The 24,685-nt window shown below is 54.6% G+C and overlaps 3 protein-coding genes across 3 annotated transcripts; all 3 read left to right on the plus strand.

Annotated features, from left to right (window-relative positions):
• The first annotated feature begins 2,314 nt into the window (after nt 1-2,314).
• On the plus strand, nt 2,315-6,329 carry HOXD11 (homeobox D11). The gene is made up of 2 exons (XM_084891353.1): nt 2,315-3,915; nt 4,685-6,329. The coding sequence occupies exons 1-2, from the start codon at nt 3,111-3,113 to the stop codon at nt 4,918-4,920; spliced, it is 1,041 nt and encodes a 346-aa protein (XP_084747479.1). The 5' UTR covers nt 2,315-3,110; the 3' UTR covers nt 4,921-6,329.
• HOXD10 (homeobox D10) lies at nt 5,039-16,070 on the plus strand. The gene is made up of 3 exons (XM_084891351.1): nt 5,039-5,140; nt 11,749-13,362; nt 14,704-16,070. The coding sequence occupies exons 2-3, from the start codon at nt 12,408-12,410 to the stop codon at nt 14,979-14,981; spliced, it is 1,233 nt and encodes a 410-aa protein (XP_084747477.1). The 5' UTR covers nt 5,039-5,140; nt 11,749-12,407; the 3' UTR covers nt 14,982-16,070.
• A 2,335-nt stretch (nt 16,071-18,405) lies between these two features.
• Nucleotides 18,406-20,663, plus strand: HOXD9 (homeobox D9; the record flags this gene model as incomplete). The annotated part of the gene is given in 4 exon segments (XM_084891352.1): nt 18,406-18,492; nt 18,494-18,517; nt 18,520-19,321; nt 19,668-20,663. Coding segments are annotated over 4 exon segments (1,155 nt in total). The 3' UTR covers nt 19,910-20,663.
• Between the last annotated feature and the right edge of the window lie 4,022 nt (nt 20,664-24,685).

Here is a 24,685-nt window from a genome sequence, read left to right on the forward strand (position 1 = left end):
CTTAGGGAGCTCATTCCCAAGGCTCTGCAGGAAGGGACTGGCTCTGGGTGTTTTCCCCTCGTTTCTCCTCTTCTTTCGTTTCCTAAAAGAGCATAAATAATTAAAGTTTGGCAGGGAGGAAAAGCTTTCTTGCAGAACTGTAGTGGCAATAAATGAAATGACTCAGAATCCCTTCCCCAGGCAGCTTTTACGAGAGCTGCCAGACAGTGTCTGTTCACGTTCTCCAGATACCAGGGGCGCCCTGACAAAGTTAAGGTCAAGTTAGTGTCTTATCTTGGGTGGCTCCACATTACCGCAGAGCGTCCGGGCGCTGCTCGGAAAGCTGCCACTCGCGGAGCTGCGGGCTGTGCGGGGAGGGTTCGGGGCGCTCCCTGCGCCTCGAGTGGGGTCGAGCAGGCAAGGACGAGGCCACCGCACCGGGGTCTGCACGGTAGGTTCTCCAGCGAGCAGGACGCGCGGGTTGGGAGGTGCCGGTTTTCTTTGGGGTTGGGATAAAGATTGAGAAAGGGAGCTGGGGCCCAAGGACGAAGCGGGCTGGTCCCAGAACGAAAGCCCTGGCTTGGGTGTGGGTGGGGGCGGGGGTCGGGGCAAACGCGCGGAGGGGGCCCGCCGGCCCCTTTTCTCTTTCCACCCGCGAGCCGCCGCCGATGGCGAACCCTCCCCCGCCAGAGCGCGGCTCCAGCCGCCATCGCCATGTCGTTGAACTTGAATGGCTCGTCCTCCCCATTTCCCTCTTAGGCAGCCAGCAGGCTTCATGTGGGGGGCAGAGGGATGCCTGCGCCCCACCCCATGCAGAGAGGAGAAGGCGGGAGAATTGCGTGTGCCCCCAGGCACAGACAGACCCGGCCTGGGGCCCCGCCGCGGTGGCCCAGGTCCTGAGCTGCCGCGGGGCTAGTGAGCGGTGTCCCGGGAGCCATTTTAGGAGAAGGATCCAGGGGCGTCAACAAGAGCCCAAAAGGAGGCTTAGGCCGGGGATGCGGGTGGGAAGGCGGATGGATAACTGTGCGGGCGGGCTGAGGAGAAGGGGCTGGAGCTGGGATCTGGGTAAAGGTGCCAGCTCTGAGGAGGTGCACAAAAGGATGGGCAGTTCTGGGGGGGGGGGTGAAGGCGGGGGAGGTTCCTTGTCTTCCAGTCGCCACCGACCAGTTTGTGCTGTGTTCATTCGGAGGGAAGCAGAGGTAGGAAGGTGGGGGCGGAGAGGGGTGGGTGGGAGGGAAAAGGGAAGGGAGGAGAGAAAGAGGAAGAGGGGGGACATTGGCCAGAAAATAGATAGGAGCTCGGATCACCCGCCTTTTCTCTCTGTGTGTGTCGGCACTGTGGGCAGAGCTCACTTCGGGGCACCGCAGTGGCCAGAGCCAGGGAGGGAACCCCTGCACAGCCTGCGCCTGCCCTGGGTGGAGGGCTGAGCCCCAGGATTCGGTGTTTCTGACTGCTTGGGCAGAGGAATCCTGGGGAAAGGAGTAACTTCCCACCCTGGATTCTGGGATTTGGGTTTGGGGGAGCTTCTTTCTGAGAGGCTGGTTTTACCTTTGGAAAGCGCTGGCTCTTCCGGAGGGAGGCGGGAGCCCAGGCCTTGCCTGGATCCCTTAGGCTGGGAGACAGGGACGACGTGGCCACCAAGGAGAGCGAGGCCTTGGGGCAAGCGGATGGGAGGTCCTCAGAGCTGAGCCAAGCAAGGAGGCAAGAGCTGCTGAGAGACACCCCCCAAATCAACAGACTTGGGGAGAGGGTGGTGCAGTGACTGTGAAGGCCCAAGGGCAGAAAGGAGACCAGGGAGAGATAATGGCAGATAAGCAGGCCTTGATGAGTTCCCACACAGGGCCTGGGCTGTCTGTGAGGCCGGCTGGTCCCACATCCCGCCAGAAAGCAGAGAGGGGGAGAAGGGCAGAGGCCGGGTGGCTTGTCTCTGGTTGGGGGGGGGGGGAGCTGAAGGCCGGGCACCCTGAGAGAAGGACTCCAGGTCCTTTTGTTCATCAGACCCCCCAGCTTCTAGAGGGGCCATCAGAATGTCCCCCTTACTTTAATGCTGAAAGGGAAAAAGGCAGGGGCGACAGGGATCCAGATAGAGGCTGTGACACACAGCTAGGGGAAAGGAGGAGAGAATGTCAGGAGACGGAGCAGCGAGGAGGAGATGGAAAAGTAGGAGAAGGGGAAAGGAAGAAACAAGAGAGGGGAACAGAAATCAGGACCAGGAGAGCAAGAACTGAGAAGGCTGCAAGAGAGAAGATGAAAGAAGAGACAGGGGCAGAGAGAGGAGAAAAGAGGGCGACAGGTCGGAGTGGGCACCGAAGCCCTCGCCCCGGTGAGCTCCTGGTAGGCTGTTTGGAGTGGGTTTTTCCGAGGCTGGTACTTGGGCTCCCGAGGTCAGGAGTGAAGAGAGCCAAGTTCCTCCGCAGCGAAAGCGCTTGGCAGAGAAATATGTAAATCAGACTCCTTGCGCCTGAGAGCTGCGCAATCACGCCCCTTGAAGGAGAAGCAACAAGCTCCTCGCTGGCACGCTGGCTGGGGTGGTGGCGTCGCGGGGGAGGGATCGGCTGCTGGGAGGGGTGTGGAGAGTGGGAACCTCACACCCTCACACCTAGTCCCCAGTGCCCCGGGCCCGGGGCTCCCCCCTCTGCTCTCCGCTCCTTTCCCTTCCCCCTTCCTCCCCCTTCCTCCTCCTCCCTCCTCCTCCCCGCCAGCCTCGGTCCGCGTACTTAAGCGGCGCGGGCGGGCGGCCCGGGCGGGCGGTGGCAGATGCACCCGGCAGTGGCAGCCACCGGCGGCGCACAGGTGACCGGCCCGCGGAGCCGCCTAGCCTAGCCGGGGGCGCCCAAGGAGATCTGGCTGGAGAGGGAGGTCGATCCGCCCCCCAACGCGCGTGCCTCGGCGCCAGGAGCCGTCCCGGGGCGTGTTGGCGAGCGCTGATATAGATATAAGGACATTTCTCTCTCCATGGCGTCACGTGACATAATTACCACCAGAATCAATCAAGATGAATTGCACGTCAGCGCCCGGTGGGGATTTTTGCTTAGTTGATCCTGGCCCGAGCCTCTTGTGCAATCCATGGCTCAGGTTGGCGGCGCGGGGAGCGGCCCGGGGCTGGCCGGCGCGCACGCCGCCGCGGAGCCATGAACGACTTTGACGAGTGCGGCCCGAGCGCAGCAGCCAGCATGTACCTGCCCGGCTGCGCCTACTACGTGGCCCCGTCGGACTTCGCCAGCAAGCCGTCGTTCCTGTCGCAGCCGTCGTCCTGCCAGATGGCTTTCCCGTACTCCTCCAACCTGGCGCCGCACGTCCAGCCCGTGCGCGAGGTGGCCTTCCGCGACTACGGCCTGGAGCGCGCCAAGTGGCCGTACCGCGGCGGCGGCGGCGGCGGCGGGGGCGCGGGGGCCGGCGGCGGGGGCGGCCCCGGCGGGGGCGGCGGCGGCGGCGCGGGGGGCTACGCGCCCTACTACGCGGCGGCGGCGGCGGCGGCGGCGGCAGCGGCGGCGGCCGAGGAGGCGGCCATGCAGCGCGAGCTGCTCCCGCCCGCGGGCCGCCGGCCGGACGTGCTCTTCAAGGCGCCCGAGCCGGTGTGCGCCGCGCCGGGGCCGCCGCACGGGCCCACGGGTCCCGCTCCCAACTTCTACAGCGCCGTGGGCCGCAACGGCATCCTGCCGCAGGGCTTCGACCAGTTCTACGAGGCCGCGCCCGGGCCCCCGTTCTCCGGGCCGCAGCCCCCGCCGCCGCCGCCCGCGCCCCCGCAGCCCGAGGGCGCCGCCGCCGCCGACAAGGGCGACCCCAAGGCGGGGGCCGGCGGCGGCGGCGGGGGCAGCCCCTGCGCCAAGGCGCCCCCCGCCGCCTCGGAGCCCAAGGGGGCGGCGGAAGGCAGCGGCGGGGGTGACGGCGAGGGACCCCCGGGGGAGGCGGGGGCCGAGAAGAGCGGCGGCACAGGTAGGCGCGGGGCGCGGGGCGGGGGGGGGGGCGCGGGGGCCTCCCTCTGCTTGCGCCGTTTTATGTGCTACTTTATAAGCGTTCGAAGAGGTTTATACATCCTATAAGATTTCCCGGGCCGTTGTAAAGCGTGTTTACGATAGGAAACCAATTTAGGTGGGCTTAAGGTGGACTTGGAGGAGCACATTAATCGCCGCGGAGAGCTTTGCCCACAGTTTGGGGTGTGTCTGTGCTGGAGACCGCGGAGGGAGGCGCGAAGGAGGGGAGATCCCAAGCCCATGTGTGAGTGTGGACACTCGCGCCTCCTGCGCTAAGGTGCTGGCGGAGGTGCTGGCGGAGGTGCTGGCGGCGGTGGGGGTGCTGGTCCTTGGACTGGACTTTCTCCAAGTCTCTGGCCCGAGCGCGCTGCTGGCCGGGGCCAAGCAGATGCCCAGCGCGCTCGCGTCTCTCTCCCTTCCTTCGGGCTCCAGCGCAGAGCCTGCCCGGAGCCCTGCTCCCCCACCTGGGTGCCAGGCTGTGTGTGTGTGTGTGTATGTGTGTGTGTGTGTGTGTGTGTCAGGGTGTGAACACACGTCCTCGCCCCGCACTCTCTCCTGTGCCCGCCCATATATCATCCCCCCCGCGACGAAGGCAGGGCCTTTCAGCAGCCACAGGGGACGTCCCCAGCAGGGCCCAGGCCTGGCCCTGGCGAAGGCCTGGGCGGGAGGATGGGTGGGCGGAGGTTGGCAGGCAGCGGCCTCTCTCACCCCTCGGTCTGTTTGCCTTGCAGCAGCCCCCCAGCGGTCCCGGAAAAAGCGCTGTCCCTACACCAAGTACCAGATCCGCGAACTGGAACGCGAGTTTTTCTTTAACGTGTACATAAACAAAGAGAAAAGACTCCAGCTCTCTCGGATGCTCAACCTCACTGACCGGCAAGTCAAAATCTGGTTCCAGAATCGCAGGATGAAGGAAAAGAAACTGAACAGAGACCGTCTGCAGTATTTCACTGGAAACCCCTTGTTTTGAGCGCTCCAGGAAGCACCCCTCTGCCCCAAGCCCCACGCACTCACCCTCCTCCCCACCAGCCTGCTTTCGGTAGGCCCAATGTCCTTGGGTTTAATGACGCCTCTTCTCTGTGGAACTCCACCATTCCTTCCCGCGGTCAACTCGGGACCTCCCAGCGACCACTGCTGCCTGCGGACGAGGCCGGGGACTTGGCCGAATGGATCCTAATATGGGGAAAATGGTAATGCAAACGTCCCTTTACAATTTTACCGCCAGTGTGCTGTTGTTTACCCTCTCTCTCCCTCCAGGTCCCAGTGCGGACGCTGTGGGATCTGTAGAGAGTTAGGCCTGGGCTGCCAAGGCACTTGTTTTTGTTCTGAGTTTAAGGGACCCTGTCCTTCCCCCTCGGTGAACGCAGATTATTTAAACTCTGGGAAATGTACGTTTGGTTTGTCGGATCAAGGCACGAGTCACTGTCTTTTGTGTGAATAAATGGTTTCTAGTAAAACGGAGGTTACAGCTTCAATACACTGTATGGAATTTCCTCTTTGAATAATTTTAGTGTCTGGTTAGGATGTTTTAGTGGCCAAAATCTTCTCCCCCGCCCACCGTGCAACTGAAATTCAAGTGAGATGCTTTTTAATTCCGTTAAAATGAGAGTTGCCCTCTCCCCCGCCCCCCACTGGTACTGGGCATTGGTTTTTAAAAGCACTTTAGGGATGACTTTCTGAATTGAGGATGTGACCCTGGTGCTGACTTCTCCAGAGGATGAGCTGGGGCGGCAGGGACGGAAGTAGCAACCCTCCCTCCGCCTTAGTCTAGTGAACTTGGAATTTGGGAGGAGGCGGGGACAAACAAAACAAAAAAACATTTTTTAAAAAACTGGTTAGAAAACCCAAAGTCACTCTTAACAAAGTGTCAAGGAGACAAGGTCCCTTCAAAGAAGAAACCAATATCAGAACACTTTGGGGGGGAGTTTGCAGAAAGGAAATTATAAGTGGGCAGAGGGGGCAGAGAGGTCTCAAGGCGCTTGCTGGTGTCACAGCGGGTTTGGAACAGGGAAGATAAGCCGTCTTCGTCTTCCTAAAATAGGGCCCAGGGCTGCAGATCCAGCTTTGTCCACATTTATCGCTTCAAGTTAAAGAATGTGTGTTGGGGGGTGGGTGGGTCGTACTGCACTTTATGTGGCAGGACCAGGCCAAGCTGTTTACAAAACCTTGAACTGTCTAGACAACACCATAAAAGCCAAAGTTCTAAACAGCTTAATTGGGTTATATTATACACCTTCTGGTGGGCCCAAAAGAGATTTCCGCAATGTGCAATAAACTGGAGGAGTGAGAAAAGCTTCTCTTTCTCTGAAAAGGAGTAAAGTGAATCTTGTGACTTTTAACCTCTCATAAGCCCAAAGTAAAAAAAAAAAAAAAAAAAAATCCATAAGATATACTGCACCACATGCCTCTTCGGAGGAAGCACGCATTTCCAAATGCAAAAATATTTTTAATTGCCAAAGCTTTAGGGGGCAAGGAAAAACATAAGTGCATAAGTGTACGCCTTTGAACTTCCAAAATGTCAAGGTCATCACCTTTAACCTTTCTGAATAATTAGGCGCCTTAAGGTTCTTCTGTGATATTCATCCGCCACCCACTCTCACACACATGCTCACACATCCAGATCCCCACACACATTTATGACCACACAGAATCATATGGAGGCTCACCATAAATCTAAGCAAATTCCCAATTTCAGGATCAATAATCTTAATTTCCCTTCAAGCATTTGTGTAATTCAATAGCAACTGACTTAAAACACACATACACACACACACACACACACACGCACACACACAACACTGGTTAGATTAAAACGTCTACTAGCATGTTTTTAATACAGCTACAAAATGGTGGGGGGTTTAAGGGGAGTCATAGATAGCTGTCCCCTTTGCTCTAATAATGAACCTCCGTTTTAAATGCAGGCATTTGAAAAAGGAAGTTTTATTTAGACTTACACCTTCGTTATGTATTTTAAAAATTGTCGCCTTGTCAAATAAATTATTGCACTTTCTATGATGTGGAACAAAAGAAAATATATTGTTTTCAAAAGCGTCCTACAACCTTTGGTGAAAGATGCAATAGAAACAAAGTCTACAGTTGAGTAATTTCGTTTGGAAAGGGATTCCTTTGTTTGGAATTATGGGCGTGCGTTAAAATGTCAGTGCCCTAGTAGTATTAGTATGATCGTTCCAGGAGCTTAAAACTGGTTTATTTCTTTCTCTCTCCATCTATCTTTTTTTCCTTTTTTTTTTTTTTTATTGCGGCTAAATGTAGCAAGCTTGTATGTCCACCACCTTAGGCAAGAAATAGCATTTTCCATTTGTATGGCCTTGGAGAGCCACACGGGGGCGTGCTCACGTTCCAGAAGCCACGGTTGGCGGAGGGGCCGCGGTACCCTGTCTGTCCATTACTGGATTCTAATAGGCAATCTCAGCCCCATTAGAAACAGACGGCCGCTAAAGCATTCGTTTGCTATTTGTTTGTCCTGAGCAGCTATGCGATGTTGGAAGTTGTATAAAGACAGAGAAAAGGGAACCGCCCCTATTTCTGAAAATAGCGATCTCTTTAAAGATAAAGATGTCGAAAGGAGCACCCTGTTATAACCAGTGGAGTTTAGGAGAGATTTTGAAAAGACTGATTTCTGATATGTGCATTTCGAAATAGGTCATGCCACTGCGTGCTAATTAAATCAGGGGTAATCAATATTCCTGTTAGCTTTCGTGCAGAGAGCAATATGAGGATAGGACCACCCCTTCCCCAAAACCGTATCCGTCTTGAGCGCTCTCCGACCCCCTGAGATTATTAAAAGGCTTTGTTTAAGGCAGATGGGGCGTCAGCAAGGTAGCTGAGTGTGGTCCCAGGAAAAAAAGGGGACTAAGGAGGGAGGTCGTTCTGGGCGAGGAAAGTCCCCCTGTCCCCCAGGTGGAGCCTAGCTTCAGGGTCTGAGGGGTAGCAAGCGGGAAGCACAAGCGCGACTGTGAGTTGGGGCGCCGGCTAGCTGATGCGGCTTCGGGAAGCGGCAGACTGTCCTGGTTAACATTTATACTCCTAGGCGGCAGGGAATGGGTAGCGCATTGGAAGCAAACGGGCTTTGCATTTGACAGACTCCTGGTCACCCTTCCAAGCCGCCTGCAGGCCTTGAGGACAGAATTTGACTTTCGTGCCTCCTGTTGTTCTCCACCACCCACCCCACCCCTTTGTAAAGCCCCTGACGTTGGGGAGGGTCTGTGTTACCAGCCTTGGGCCTAAAGGGAGGTTCCAAAGGAGAGTTCTCTAGGACATGGGTTTCTAAGGATGGGTATAACGGTCCCTTCTTCCTCGAAGTTCATTGTGAAGCTCATGAAACCCCGGAATTAGTGTGGGCTCCGCTGTCTCTGTCTCCTCCCTCCAGACCCTGGACCAAAGGCCCTGGGTCCACCCCTGGGAGCCGGCTTCAGTGGCTCCAGGGTGGCTGGGGCACCACGAGCACCCCGAGAGGCGCCAGCCAGAGGCCTGGGTGTTCCCTGCGGACACCCGGGCTCCAGCCTGTCAGACTGTGGGTCCAGCTTAGATATTTTGAAGTGATATTTCCCAGGGCCTCGCCTGGGGCCTCAGTTCACTTGAGGTGAGAACTCTCCTCCCCAAATGTCATTGTGTTCTTCTTTAAGTGACTGGGGGGGGGGTGCATATGGCTTTGTGGAGGGGCGGCCTGGGCCTTGGCTGGCAGCCTTCCTTAAGATCACGGATGCTCATCGGTTTGCAATCCCTTCCCTCCTGGTAACTCCCAAGACGGACTTGGAAAAGGCCAGGGGATTGGATCAGGATTTCTGAGGGCTGCGGACCTGACCTCTGCTGATCGGCCAGGGTTATGGGGCTCCTGGAGGTTGGTCATGTGTCTTGAGAGTCTCTGGGGTCTCAGATCTTGAAGTGGAGGGGAAATGCGCTAAATAAGGAATCTTTTGTGTCTGCAAGGGAGAGGTGCTCCCTGGCCCAGGCCCTTTTACCTGTTTTCGTAGACCCCCTCATCCGGTTGGTGGTGGCTTCCCCAGTCTCCCCATTTGCTCCCCTGATTTCTGTTCACATTGGTTGGGAGGTGCACAGCACAGCCCCGAGGGGCGCCTTGAGGAAGCAGCCTTTTAAATTTGCCTCCATCCACTCTGTACCTCTAAGGGTGGCCCAGCCCTGAGGCCACACAGGGCCCAAACTTCAGGGCAAACCTAGAGGCCCCCAAGTTCACTCAGGCCCAAGGCCCCTGCTCTTCTTCCCAGGGACAAGAGAGCACAGATGCAAACCATTTCTTGATTGCAAATGCTAATTTCTTGACAAAGCGACCCTTTTAATTTTCCTCCGGAAAGAGCTGTGCCAAGGAGAAGGATGTTTTGGTAGAAACGTGGATATTCATCTCCTTTATGGTACAATATTGATTTATTATTAATGGTAACTGCTCCCACTGATCTAAAGATGATCGAGAACAGTGGCAATGCGGCTATATTAAATACTCGTAAGCAAAATAAAGGCTGGCCTTGAAAGCCACTGCCTTTTCCTTCCATTCGCTTCATCTCAGCCTTAGGGTCTTAGACAAACTTTCCATCCTCCTCTGCCCGGATGGTTCTCTCTTATTAAAACTATTTTTGCTTGATTTTTATGATAAAATCTCTCTGAAATATTGGCAGTTCTCCGGCCTCCAGGAGCTGGTCTGAAGGCAGAAATTGGAAAAATAATAAAATCAAATTTTGTGGTCATTCAAAATTATATCTGATACACTTTTTTATTTCTGTGCATGAAATAGATTCATTCAAAACCAAATCCAATGTGGGGGTGACTTTGAACTCCCAGCCACCGGGAGCTGAAACAGAAAGGCTCTCAAATCGGAAGGCAGATTCTGCCTGCCCTGGCAGGCTGTGCTCCGTGAGGAATCACTGTTCTTTAGCTTGGCTGTTTTTTTTCATGTGTAAACAAATATTATGAAAGGGCATTTGATTCCCAGTTGGATTGAACAGTCTTGCCTTCTGCGTGGGATAGGGAGAATTGGACAGCCCAGTTCCTGGCGGAGAGGGAAAGGGACGGTGATGGAGCGCCAGGCTGGCGTCAGGGCGCCTGCCGAGAGTGCGTGCAGCGGGCATTTTGTCCAGCCCTGGGCACGTTTTGCCGTGGCTGGGATGATGATCTCCGCCTTTGAAGAAAGCAATTTTCAGTGTGCTGATCAGTGGCTGTTCGCTTGGAATAGGACCTTAGCAGACTAGAGCAAAAAGTTGGTGTTTTGGTTTTTTTCTGCCTTCCTCATCCTCTCCCCCCCCCCCCCATGCTTAAAATCAGACAACCCTGTGAAAAGGTAATGTAATGTTTAACCCTGCGGCTTCCCTGGCAGGGCATCCTGAAGTCCGAGCAGTGAGAGGCTCTAGGCTTTTAACCTGACAATGATGTTGTATTTGAACAGCTGCTTAAAGGTTTGAAAGGTCTGTCTCATTGCCACCGCAGAGTTTTTTAAAAGGGGTTATTGTTTGGGCGAGGGCAATTCGAGGGGACAGGCGAAGCCGTCCCAAGGCCGAAAATAATGTCCAACCCCTGTTTTCCCACCAGGCCAGGGGCCGTTCCTTTTGGGGAGGGGCTGACAGAGCGTTTGTTGGAAAAGGTTTCTGGGGAAGGAGCAAGTGGGCGAGTGGGTCCCCCCAGAATGCTGACGTGCTTTATTTAGCATCGGGCTCCAAAGAACTGTTCTGCTGAGGTGGAAACCCAAATTGCCCACAAGTTCAGTCTCTGGGCCTGAACTCCAAGGCCAGCCCCTGACAGGGCGATGCGGGGAGAAGAGAGCACGGATGTCTGGAGAGAGGACTGGGTCGCCCTCAGAGCTAGGGGCCCTTTTCTTCTCTCGGATGCAGTGAAGGGGATCCGGAAGCCAGAGGACAGCCCCAGCGACCTGGCCTGGCCAGGGCAAGCCTTTGGGAAGAAATCAAGGTTAAAGCTCCCCGCCACTGCCGAGGCCGGAGCTCCCATAGCGCTGCTCGCCTGCCTACAGCTAGAGAAGGAGAGAGGAAGTCGCTGGAGAAGTTTCTCATAAAACTTTGAGTTTCCATGGCGGTGATGGTGGTGCTCTTTAATGAGTTCAACCACAAGCCCAGACCAAATCCTCTTTTTAGAACTTTACCTCACAAAGGAATCAGGGGACCGAGGTCCTTACCCCACCTCCCCTTCGCTCCCTCCTCTTACCCAAACAGAACCGTGTCAGATAATTTGAGGAGTTGTCCAAAATTACAAAACTCGACTTCTGACAAAAGTATAGCTTTTAATATTTGACAATTTGTGTTAAAACAAAAATTGACCTTCTTGGTTGGTACTGAAGGGGAAAAATCAATAGTATAATTTTCAATAATTCATAAAGCGAACGCCATTATGCTAAATCCCAACTATTAATCTTATCCTTTACAAAGTCTCGATTGATTTGTTAATAAAATATCTTCCCGTGTGTGGCAACAGCGGGTATAACTCTTTAAAAACCTTCAGAAGCAAGAAAATTACCAAGTAGCCCAAGAATGTAGATGAGAATTTTATTGATCGCCCTGATTCTTCTTAATATGTATTAATAAATTCCACAACCTTTTGTACCTTGCACTTGTCAAAAACCAATGCTTTTACAAAAATCCATAAAAGGAAAACATTTTTCTTTGCAGAAGAACCAAATGACACCTTTGCATCTCTCTCTCTCTCTCTCCTGTTTGGCCCAGTCAGTTTTCTAAAACTTCTAAGAGTCTAAGGGCTAGAGTTTTCCTCTTTCTTTGAAAAAAAATTATTTCCTTTCTTCCTCTTTGCCCTCTATTATCAGGGTGTGTGGGGAGGGAAACAGCGGTTTAGTTCTCCCGATGGGAACGTTTTTGCGGATAACAGAACTGCGGCGAGGGATTGTCTTCGGTTTGAAAGCTCCCAGCGCCAGCCCTAAAGGTCGGGGTGTGGTTCTTCGGAAAGCACACGGCTCGGCGGAGGAACCTGGAGCCGGGGCGGGCAGGCCGAAGGAGAGAGAGGGCAGCGCTGGGGCCGAGCGCTCCTCAGCCTCAGGGGCCGGCCGACTACGTGGCCTCTTGCCTCTGCGCCCCCGGGATACCTTGGCGGCGTCTTTGCGCGGGAGATCTCTCCCCTGGACTCCTAGGGTGGAATGTCGCAGGCCCCAGGGAAGCGACTCACCTTCCCAGGCTGCCCGGGACACAATTACCCAGCCTGGGCCCCCACCCCCGCCCGGCCCCGGCCCTGGCCCGCACGGGAGCGTTCTGCCTGGGTGTGTGCGTGGAATGCTTCTGTGTGCAGGCGCCACGGCGCTCCGGCTTCCCTCCCCGCGCGTGTCCTCCCGAGGCCCGTCCGGCGGAGCCTTTCCTTCCGCCTTCGTGGCCCAGAGGCCGGAGTGGGGGCCGGGCCGCGGCGGGGAGGCCGGCGGGCGGCGGGGAGCGCGGGCCGGAGTCTCCGGCGCGCACTATCTCGGGCGCAGAGTAGATGTCGCTGTTGTCCGCGCTTACGCGGCCGGCCGGCCTGGCTCTGGAACACGTGACCTGCGAGGAGGCTGCGGCTCAAGGCCATTTTCAAATCTCATTGGCTTGGTTGTCATGTGGTCGGCAGAGGCATCCACAATTACACGGGGAATGTTTTCCTAGAGATGTCAGCCTACAAAGGACACAATCTCTCTTCTTCAAATTCCTCCCCAAAATGTCCTTTCCCAACAGCTCTCCTGCTGCTAATACTTTTTTAGTAGATTCCTTGATCAGTGCCTGCAGGAGTGACAGTTTTTATTCGAGCAGCGCCAGCATGTACATGCCACCACCTAGCGCAGACATGGGGACCTATGGAATGCAAACCTGTGGACTGCTCCCGTCTCTGGCCAAAAGAGAAGTGAACCACCAAAATATGGGTATGAATGTGCATCCTTATATACCTCAAGTAGACAGTTGGACAGACCCGAACAGATCCTGTCGAATAGAGCAACCTGTTACACAGCAAGTCCCCGCTTGCTCCTTCACCACCAACATTAAGGAAGAATCCAACTGCTGCATGTATTCCGATAAGCGCAACAAACTCATTTCTGCCGAGGTCCCTTCGTACCAGAGGCTGGTCCCCGAGTCCTGTCCCGTTGAGAACCCCGAGGTTCCCGTCCCTGGATATTTTAGACTGAGTCAGACCTACGCCACCGGGAAAACCCAAGAGTACAATAACAGCCCCGAAGGCAGCTCCACAGTCATGCTCCAGCTCAACCCTCGCGGCGCGGCCAAGCCACAGCTTTCGGCCGCCCAACTGCAGATGGAAAAGAAGATGAACGAGCCTGCAAGCGGCCAGGAGCCCAGCAAAGTCTCCCAGGTGGAGAGCCCTGACGCCAAGGGCGGCCTTCCGGAAGAAAGGAGCTGCCTGGCCGAGGTCTCCGTGTCCAGCCCCGAAGTGCAGGAGAAGGAGAGCAAAGGTCGGTATGAGCAGGGTTGCTACCCCAGCGGGGCGCGCAGCCCGGGAACCCGGCAAAGAGGGAGCACCTGGGAGCCGGGGCGCAGGGCCCTGGCGGCTCAGGCGGGGCCGATGGGCCGGTGCGGCTCCTCCCGGCTTTTAGAGGGGGCTTTCTCCATCCCCAGATCACCCCCGCTTCTCCCCGCCGCCCTGGCCCTCCTGGCTAGTCCTGGCCCCGCGCTGACGGCGTCTGGCCAGAGGAAGGGCTTGCTGGGTTTATTTTTCCTGAGCTAGACCTGAAATGCAACAAAAGAGCGCAAATGACCTGCAGCTCTTAAACACAGCCCCAGAACCTGCCTTCTCCCGCTCAGATCTGCAGCCCCAACTTTGACCCAGTTATGGTTTTAAGGTGGTCCGAGACACCGTGTTCGCGTTTCAGTGTGTGCACCCCGCATCCTGCGAGCGTGGGGGCGGCCAGGGGAACGAGATGGCTTGGTTGCTTGGCGCTTGAGCGGGGAAACGTGGGCTCTCTGCCTCTGCGGGGCTAGGTAACCTTGGCTTTGTCTGGGGAAAGTGCCTCGAGCTTTGCAATTCATTTGCAAAGGGGGCAAAGGGGGAAGGGAGGAGAATAGCCTGCTTGGCCAACCCGGCAGAGCCAGCCTTAGGGCTGGGCCAGGGCAAAGAGCCAGGGACTCTGGGGGTTTTTTTTGGAGAAGGAACCCTGCCCCTGAGTCTCTCTTCCAGTGCCTAAAGGTGGGCCACATTAAGGAGCTACATTTCTGGGCAATGCTTTTGTGTGGGGGTGAGAAGGCATGAGCATTCAGGAAATTCTGAGTGCCCAGGCAGGGTGGAGAAGGTGTAGTCAGTTATGTTTTAAAGGAAAATGGGCACCTATCGACCTGGCTGCGTGGCCCCCCACCTGCCTAGGGAAAGTGGGGGAGAAGTGGCAGACAGAGACCTGAGGCAGCAGTGGGGTTTGGAGCCTTGTCCAGGCTGTGGCTTGCTTCTTCCACTCCAGCCCTGTTCGGAGCTGACGGCTTAGCATGTTGCTGGGGAGACCCCAAAAGTTTACTATTGTACTAATGTTCGGTGCGGGTCAGAAAGCTGAGCGAGGACCCTGACACACAAGGCCAGGTCCCCGCCCATCCTATCATTTGGGGCATTTAAAGTAATCTGGTATCATTTACTAATCCCTTCCAAGGCCCACCTCGTGTGGGTAATGTTTAATACCAGCATTTCCCAAAGCGACCTGGCTGCCTGCAGGGTCATGGCCAAGGGTACATTTGAACAGACTGAGAGACCAAAAAGAAAAAAAAAATCTTGATTTTTTTTTCCCCCCTTCTTCTCCCTTTAATTTTGTTAGAGGAAATCAAGTCTGATACTCCAACCAGCAATTGGCTCACTGCAAAGAGTGGCAGAAAGAAGAGGTGCCCTTACACTAAGCACCAAACGCTGGAATTAGAAAAAGAGTTCTTGTTCAATATGTACCTCACCCGCGAGCGCCGCCTAGAGATCAGTAAGAGCGTTAACCTCACCGACAGGCAGGTCAAGATTTGGTTTCAAAACCGCCGAATGAAACTCAAGAAGATGAGCCGAGAGAACCGGATCCGAGAACTGACCGCCAACCTCACCTTCTCTTAGGTCCCCCGCCCGTGGGAGGCCAGGATCAGAGAGGGGGCCCCCCAATTCCGGGGCCCAGTGCTGGAAGACTGGGAAGGCGGAAACAAAAACCTTCTTTGCTCTTTGTTTTTTGTTTTGTTTTCCTGCTAGAATGTGACTTTGGGGTTATTCTGTTCGTGCTGCAAGTGATCTGTAATCCCTATGAGTATATATATACATATATATATATATATATATAAAACTAGCACGTGTAATTTATTATTTTGTTCATCGTAATGCAGGGTAACTGTTACTGCGCATTTTCATTTGGGTCTTAACTTATTGGAACTGTAGAGTATTGATCAATCCATCCATTCATCTATTCAGCAATGTGACTTTTTCATGTTTTTCCTAACACAAAAGGTCTGTGTGTGGTTAGTCCATGAGCCCATGGCATTTTGAATACATCAGTACTTAAAAGTACTTAAATTACATATATATTTAAAAAAAGATTAAGAAAATTCACAAGCTTTGGGGGGGAGGGGGACTAAAAAGCACATTACAATGTATCTTTTCACAAATGAATTTAGCAATTGTCCTTGGTGAGATGGAATATTGATGACTTATGCCTTGTAGCCTTTCCCTTGTGGTGCATCTGTGGTTTGGTAGAATATAACAGCAACCTGTCCATTCTGTGCATGTTCTGGTCGCATGTATAATGCAATAAATTCTGGAAACAAGTTCGCTCCCTCTGCTTTCTGAAATGAAAATTTGTTACAGTGGAAATGAAAGCCTTTGATGGGATTATCTTCCTGATAATCTTCTTGTTTGGGGAAATTTGGGGGGGGGGGTTGAGAGGAGGAAAGGGATGTAGAGAGAAGCTGGAGGAGGCCTAGGGTCCTGAAATTTGGCAGTGTGGGTGTAAGGGGGAGGTGGGGTGTTATCTCCATAGTTGGGAAGAAGGGCAGTCTTTTCTCCCTAGCCCCTCATTCATTGAATTGAATTCTCAGTTTCCCTCTAGCTGGAGCCTGGTAAGTAAGCTTGTGCCCAAGCTGCTTTTTCCTCAACATTCCCCACTTATGTGTCTTTCTCTTTGGTTTTGGTTGTGTTACTTTTAATGCTTTCAGTGGGTCTTGGCAATTTCTGGCTGGCGTGCCATCGTCAGGGGCTGGGTTGAAACCAGTCTTGCCCGCCTGGAAGCCATTGCATCGGATCCAGTTCTGCCCCCCATTCCCTCATGCTCACCCCCATCCCAAGCACAAGACAGCCAGGCCACTGTGAAGCAGAGAATGGGTGAGTTTTCCCATCCACTCTGTCCTAGTTTCCTTGTGGAAGGCTTTTGTGCTCAGTCATTATCTTTTAGAGGTCCACATGAAATTGTTTTAAAGGCAGAAATTCCCTCCCTCCCCCGCATTCTCCCTCTATTTAATTACAAAATGCTGGTTGGAACCATTTTATCTGGGAGGCAAGAAAATGTACAAAGGGTGACTGAAAGAGAATTTGCAAATGAACCTGACTTCCCATGAAGTCCAATGTTCCAGCTGCCGCCATGGTTTGAAAAACCCCAGCTTTCACTAGTATACATACTGGAGGATCCGTAGCCTAAGAGAGTCCGGACTTCATCTATTCCTGCCAGGGAGAAGGAAAGAGAGGCCTTGGGGAGAAATGCTGACAGAAAATCCGTTACCCCAGGTTGTGCTCCAGTTTCAAAGGGTCTCCCAACAGCTTCAAGCAGCTCCACAAAAACATGTTCTTTTCATCCCTGCCAGTTTTTCCCCCTAAAAACAACTTTTTTTGGGGGGGCTCTAAGCGTTAGAGCCCTCACCCAGGGAGTCTGGCAGACTCTGTATTTATTCAGAGTTTTAAACTTCCTTCTCAAAACCAAGAACCTTCCCCCGTTCTAAGACAGAACCCTTTCAAGGGAGCTGTTTCCTAGGGGTGGGAGAGAGTGGGTCTGAGTGAATGCCAGGTTAGGAACACTGGAATCAATTTGCCCCAGACCTCCATTGGTTGGGCAGGAGGAGGGAGATTTTACCTTTTCCGTTTCCCCTCACGATGTGGGGAGCACCATAGTTGTTGACAGGGGGCCATGTCTGGGAGGAAAACCGTGCTGCAGGCAAAGGCAGCTCCTCTGGAACAAAATCAGAAAGCCATTGGCAAAGACAATCAGGCCCTGAGCCATTTACCCGCTTCCTTTCCGGGGCTCCAGGTGGGCTGGGAGGCTTCCCCGGGTGCGCTGGGCAAGGGGCAGAGTGAGGAGCACAGCCTGGCCGCCTGCACCCAGCTGCTTTTGTCTCAGCTCCCAGCCCCGAGGCTTTGTACCATGGATTTGGGAGTGACAATGGGCATTTCCCTCAGATTCAAGGCTGCCCAGCCTTACCTCTGGAGGGAAAGAAAGGGGGGAAAAATCGGAGGAGAGTGGCCCAAGGACCAGGGCCGTTTTAAAGACATCTCGGGCATCCACTTGGAGGCCTCTCGGTGGGAACCACGCGAAGACGCCCTGCTTTGGCAGGGAGATGCGGCTCCCCTGGCCTCTGGGTCGGGTGGCGGGCGGGAGCGGGTCTCCGCGCTAAGATTTGGGTTCTGCCCTATGGCGTGTTCTCTTCCAGGGCATTTGCAGCAGCTCTGGAGAAGACCAGGCGTCCGGGCCGCCACCGGCCGGCCGCGGGTCCGACTGGCCTTTCTGCCAGCCCTTCTGAGGGCAGACAGCAGCCTGCGCCCAGCCCGGGGGCCACCCCAGCTCACCCCTCCGGCCGCCCAGCGCGCGCTCGGCCTCCCGTTGGGGGTGCACGGGGCGTGTGTGTGTGAGTGTGGCAGGGGGAGGAGGCCCTCCGAGCCGCTCCATCCGTCCGTTTTATTAGGGACACATTAATCTATAATCAAATACACCTCATAAAATTTTTATTGAAAGGCATAATATCATTACAAAGGTCTTCCACCTGTTTTAAACAACACGACAAGCTGTGAGAGCGTGTGTGTGAGTGTGTGTGGGTATGTGTGGGGAGGGGCGGGTTTGGGGAGGGAGAGAGGCGCGGGGAGAAGAAGGACTCCCTCCGGCGCCAGGGGGCCGCCTCCGAAGGCCGCCCTGCCCGGGGCCCGCACCGGCCCCGCGCGTCCCGGCCGGCGGGTCCGGGCTCCGGCCAAGGGCTCGGTGAAGCCCAGGACGCGTGGCTGGCAGCGCGGCGGAGCCCGGGAGCCGGGGAGGCAGCGCCGGGACGGACTGGAAGGCCCAGGGCGGCCGGAGAAGGCGAACAAATAGTCCCGGCGCCGCCTCCTCGGCCGCGGCCCGGCGTGCGGTCCCGGCCGTCCGAGGGCTGGCCGCGCGCGGGTGGGGCCGAGCCGGGCGCACCGGCCCGGGCCCCGCAGGCTCTAATTGCGGCGCTTATGTTGATGATGATGATTTTTTTTTTTTTAATCACAGCAGCCCCCAGTTTAGCGGACTGATTTACTCCCGGTATTGGTAAATATGATCACGTGGGCCGCGCGACCAATGGTGGAGGCGGCAGCCTGCGAGCTAGTCGGCGGCGCGGGCGCCGGCGGGGAGCGGCGCGGCGCGCGGCGGGCAGTGTAACCTTGGCTGGGAGCGCGGCGCCGCCGCAGCATGTCCTCCAGCGGCGCCCTCAGCAACTACTACGTGGACTCGCTCATAGGCCATGAGGGCGACGAGGTGTTCGCCGCGCGCTTCGGGCCGCCCGGGCCCGCGGGCGCGCAGGGCCGGCCCGCAGGTGTGGCCGACGGCCCGGCCGCCGCCGCCGCCGAGTTCGCCTCGTGTAGTTTTGCCCCCAAATCGACCGTGTTCTCCGCCTCGTGGTCCGCGGTGCCCGCCCAGCCCCCGACGGCGGCGGCGATGAGCGGCCTCTACCACCCGTACGTGCCCCCGCCGCCCCTGGCCGCCGCCGCCGCCGCCGAGCCCGGCCGCTACATGCGCTCCTGGATGGAGCCGCTGCCCGGCTTCCCGGGCGGCGCGGGCGGCGGCGGCGGCGGCCCGGGCCCCGGCCCCAGCCCCGGCCCCAGCGGCCCACCCAACAGGCGCCACTACGGGATTAAGCCTGAAACCGGAGCGGCCCCGACCCCAGCGGCCGCCGCCGCCTCCTCCTCCTCCACTTCCTCGTCTTCCTCCTCCAAACAGACTGAGTGCTCCGCGGCCCGGGAGTCCCAGGGGAGCGGCGACCCCGAGTTCCCATGCAACTCGTTCCTCCGGGACAAGGCGGCGGCGGCGGTTGGGGGAACGCGGCCGCCGGGGGCAGGCATCGGGCCCGGGGCAGGCGGCTCCTCGGAGCCCTCGGCTTGCAGCAGCGACCATCCGAGCCCGGGCTGCCCGCTGAAGGAGGAGGAGAAGCAGCAGCAGCATCCGCAGCCGCCACCGCAGCAACTTGACCCAAGTAAGTGCAAAAGAAATTGCCCCCTGATTTATTGCTGAAACCTGTAAGGCTCGAATGTGCAAAACTGATAGTTTTACTAACCTATAAAAACGTCTAAGCCGCCTACCCTAGCCGCGGCGAGCAACACGCACCCATAAAAAAAAGCTTCCCATAACAGCCTACCCTGGGTGCGCCGTGAGCAGGGCAAACAGAGCGCGGGCATGGAGGCTTTTTATGATAATTCCCCCAAGTTGTGAAAAGCGACCATCCTTGGTGAAATTAATTTAACGACCTCTTCCCCCACCCCCCTGTCGTCTCTCTCCCTACCTCCCCTTCCCTCTGCCTCTCTCAATCCCCCTCTTTGCAGACAACCCTGCTGCCAACTGGATCCACGCTCGCTCCACCCGGAAAAAACGCTGTCCCTACACCAAATACCAGACGCTGGAGCTCGAGAAGGAATTCCTCTTCAACATGTACCTCACCCGGGACCGGCGCTACGAGGTGGCCAGGATTCTAAACCTCACAGAGAGACAAGTCAAAATCTGGTTCCAGAATCGTAGGATGAAAATGAAAAAGATGAGCAAGGAGAAATGCCCCAAAGGAGACTGACCCGGGCCGGCGAGGCGCCGCTGGCAGGACGGCTCTGCTTTGCAAAGGCAGTGGGGATTTTTGTGTTTGTTTTTTTTTTTTTCTTTGTGGGTGCTTGATTTCCAGAAACTCTCCCGTGATTCCGGACATGTTACCCCGTTTTTAGGTAGAAGTGACTGTGTGGTTGGTCTCTGTGAGGTATTGGGGGGGCTCTGTATTTGCTCGCTTCTGGGTTGGAGAAAACCAAGTGGCTTTGGGGTTTTCGCCCTGCCCCGCGCCCTCCGTTTCCTGCCCCGTTGGTTCCTTAGGAAATGCTGTGTTTTGTGAGTGCACGCTGGCCCCAACAGCTCTCTCCTTTGTAAACGCCCTCCGTGTTTCTGAAAAGCGCTGCAGTGTAGCCCCCAGCGCTGCTCAGGCAGGAGCCACACGCGCCTCACTGGGGAGCATGAAGGCGGAGGACTACAGCGTGGAGGCCCGAGGAGGAGGCCCAACGAGGCCCGGCCGGGTAGCCCAACGGTTACTGAAAGCCCCCTTTCCTGGGGAGCCGGTGACTGAGACCTGGAAGGAAGCCGAAAGAGGAGCCCAGGGCCTCCGGTGGGGCGGAGGGGGGCATTGTCAGTGCACTGGAGGGGCCGCTGTCACGGGAGGGCTCCCCTCGCGTGGGCGGCTGCGGGGGTCGGCCCTCCCCGTTCCTGCCTGAGGACCAGTTGTAAATGTTACCGCTTCCTACCAATAAATGCTGACCTGATTAAACGGAGCCCAGATACCGGCCCTGGACGCTGTGTGTGTCTGCTTTCTCTGTCTCTCTGCAAAATGTCACCTTCACCGGACGCCTCCCCCATCCCTGGGAGGGAGACACTGCTAAAAAAAAAAAAAAATCCGGGACCTTCCGCCTCAGGGGTCTCTCTGAGGTGCTTCCCAGTCTCCCTGTGTGTGAGTAAGACCCGGCCTAGAACCCAGCACCTGGGTGGCTCTCGGCGGCTTATCCCTCCCCCAGTGTGGTTCCCGCACCTCCTGGAACTCTGTGCCCGGACCCAGTGACAGTCTCTCCTCCGCGCCCAGAGCAGCGGAGAGCCCCAGAAGCCAGGCACTCGCTGTCGGGGGCTTTGGCACACCCTACCCCATGTCTCCCTCTGCTCATGGGGTCCCAGCCATCGATTTACCCCCACCCCTTCCTACAAACAAGGGAAAGGCCAACTCTGCACGGGGGAGCAACTCCTCCGGCTCCGCAGCGCGGGCTGGCTGGCCCCGGGAGGCCTGAACCGGTAGGGCTGTAAGCTTCCACCCCTCCCCACCGGAGCCCCAAAGTGACCTTAGCAGATCAAAATGGTCAAGGCTCTCTTCCACAGCTACCCCCGCCCTCCCCCAGCCCAGTTTCTGTGTGCATTTAGCTCCCAGCTAGGCCCTCTGAGGGCCGCATTCAGGGGCTAAAATGAAGGTCATTGTAAGCGAGGGTTCGGGCCCTCAGCTTTTGCAGGCCCCAGAGGCTGAGGCGCCGGGTGGCCTGGGCTGGGCGGAAGGCAGGGGCAATGGCAAAGTTGAGGGGGGGGGGGGTCCCTGATGAAAGAGGGGACTTGAAGGAAAAGCAGAGGGGGGCTGGGAGGGAAAGCCAAGGCCCAGATCCGGCCGAAGGTGCTGCGCACCCCCGCCCCTGCGGCCAGCCCGGTACCTAGGGCCCTTTGAAAACAGGAAGAGCCAAGGTGTCATAAAGCCATCCAGCCGGCGAGACGTCTGGAGGTAATGGGTTTACGATAGGCCCGGCGCTTCGCTTTGAAACCGTCTCATTTTGATGTTTGTGTTTGTAGGAGAAAAGGAAAAATGCAGACAAAAACTGGGTCTTAAAATCTGGACAATAAAATATAAACAAGACTGCGTTGGACCAACAAGGCAGGGCCTTGGGAGCCCCCAGTTAGGTCGTGAGCACCTAGGAAATAAAAACGGGGGTGTGTGGAGAGGAAGGAGGAGATGATGAATTTCTGATTTTTTAAATCGTCTGGGTATTAGAATTAGCCTACGGTGGATGGTTCTTTATAATATTTGACTATGGTCGAGGTCTAGCTTGCTCTTTTTGTTTGTCTTAAAAGCGGCCTTTTATTCAGAGGTGGGAGAATTAGTGATCTTGGATCATTTGCTCAAGCTGAGGGTCTCCCAGCCAAATGGTGCTTGGGGGGAAAAATGAAGTTACTTAAATGCCTTTTTACAAAAATAGCTGGCCCCCCACTCCAAATTTCACCGTGAAAATATTGTTGGAAATTATATATATTTGATTATAGAAAATAACGGTTACTGCTGAGTTGGAGGAAAGGGTTTTTGAAAATTGAGGAAAAAAAAAGATTAATCTTGCAGGAAACACCTAAGCTGATTAAATTCTTTACTTTTAAAAAATTTTTGAAGTGGAATGCTTAGTCAATTCATTTCATTCAGTGACTTTCGGTATACACTTAAATTCCCATTTATTGTCTATACGCGTTCCCATGAACCCGGGCCCAAGAAGGCCTTTCCAGACAACCATTGAGAGATCTAGCACAAAGTTTTTAATTTGGTTTCTCTATCCCATTGCCCAGCGAAATGGACCTGAAGTATTAAAATTACAAAATTAAAACAGCAAATACTCACGGTGTAACGCTAAGAGAAACCACTTTAAAAGATTGCTAAATTAACTTATACATGTTTAGTTTTTGAAATTCCTGGCTTCTCTGGGGGAAAAAATCCTGTTGCAGTTGATAGTTAGAAAGTTGCAATTTTTGTTAAATCTAGTCCATCCTATCACTGTAGGTGATTACAAATTGAGAACCTACTGTGTCTGGCAAAAGAAGGGCTGGAAACTTTTGAAAGACACTATTGGAAGTTCTTGGGAGCGCGAAAATGTTTGGCATCTAGGAGCCGCAGTTTGCTGGGCTTGATTTGTTGACAATCAAAGGGATGAAGCATTATTAGCCTCAGCGATCCAAGTCCCAAACTGAAGAACTAGATTGAAATAGGTTGGAGTCTAATAAAGAGAAGTTAAGCTCGGCTCGAGGTGGTATTTGGCCACTAGAGAGCGCCGTCGCTCCACTTTGTGATCTCGTAAAGCTGGAGTGGTGGTGAAGGAAGGTTTTGATTAAAAATATTTACAATATTATTTTAGATTCCAAATTAGGATAAATTTATTTTTTAAAAAAGAAACAATGTGCACCATTAAGTTCTGCAATCGTGTTGTTAGGGATAAAATTTTGGCTCAGTCAGAATTTCAGAAAAATTTTGACTATGCCACTGCTAAAACTATAAACGCTATGGTAAGTTAATGCATCCGATCAAAACAGAAGTGTGTAAAGGCATAGATCTTTATTTATGAAGTTAGTTCTTTTTCCACTCAGATTATAAACAAAATGCTTGAAAGAAAAAACACACAATTGTTTTGCCCTAGGAGAAAATGTTGTGTTGTAATGTTTTCTTAATTAGGCCAGAATGTGTAGAAATTATTTTTGCAGTATTTGTGTTTCTTTTTTTTTTTCTCACTCCGAGGAACCACACAGTTCTAGAAGATGCCCTGCATTACTGAGATCTGGGCTTGCTCTTCTTTTTCCCCAATTCCATCCCAAACCCACTCTTTTATACCGTGTTTAAAGATGCAAACACATGCACTCCAAACAGCGAAATTAAAAAAGGCACAATTACAAAATTAGTTCCAAGGTTTTGTGGAAAATAATACTATGTTTATTGGATATTTGCAAGGCTGAAATACAAATTAACTGTCACTATCCATCCGTCCATTCCTTCGCCTTAGGATTTATAGTAGATTTTACCTGGTGATAACCAACGGAAAACAAACACAAACAAACCCCAACCCTTCGACTTCCCCGCAACAAAAGTCCCCTGCAGTTTGCTAATTTAAAAACTAAAGGATGACTTTATCATCTGGAGATTTATTAGCAATCCGTTTACCTAGGCTATTGCCAGCCATTCCCTGTACAAACAATTGAGAGTCTTAGACATCATCTTGCTATGCCTCTCTTCGACCTTTCCCCCCTCCATTTGCAAAATAGGATATTTAGTCCACCCGGACTGACCTCGGGATAGCGCTCACAGGTCGGGGCAACCCCCAAGTAGTGGGGTAGTTGAAATCACTGGCCTGCTGCGCCTTTGGGTTACCTGGGGGGTTTAGAGCTTTGCGTTTGGCGTGAAAAGTCAGCGAGGTGTGTTTCAGTATTAGCGGGAGGTTGGTCCCGAGGCCGGTGGGCCTGCCGCCCTTACATAACAATGGGTTATCCGCAAGGGGAAGGGGCTGGGTCACCCAAAGACGCCCCCCCACACACACACACACAAAGCCGAGTTGGCGAGGGAAGAAAACTCACTCAACAGAGACCTATCACATTTATTGGGAGGGAGAATGTGGGGGAGAGAAGGTGGTTGATGGTGCGACTCCAAGCAGCTTTAGAGCCACCTTCATATTTGTGATTCACATTCGACTTGCCCACATGAGTCAGGACGTTTGTCTTCCTCGTCACTCACAAGTTAGGATGAGCCTTTTTTTTTTTTTTTCCCTTTCCTTTTGGAAAAAAATTCGTAACTTTTAAAGCTGAGCAGGGCGCCCGCTCCCGGCAGTAATCGCACAGGCTGAGCGGGTGAACTAGAATCGTCAGCAGGAGACGAGCGCTGCCCGCAGCTGCCTGGGACCAGCACAATCCCAAGGCCAGCTCCCAGTCACTTTGGGGGCTGGGCGGGGGAGAGACTCCTGGGAGTCCTCCCCCCCCCCCCGACGCCCCCATAATCCGCCGGGGGCCTCAGTCTGCCCTGGTCCGCTCCACGCCGGGCAGA

Source organism: Pipistrellus hanaki (genome assembly GCF_964339955.1).
Source record: "Pipistrellus hanaki genome assembly, chromosome: 8".
Taxonomy (NCBI): Eukaryota; Metazoa; Chordata; class Mammalia; order Chiroptera; family Vespertilionidae; genus Pipistrellus; species Pipistrellus hanaki.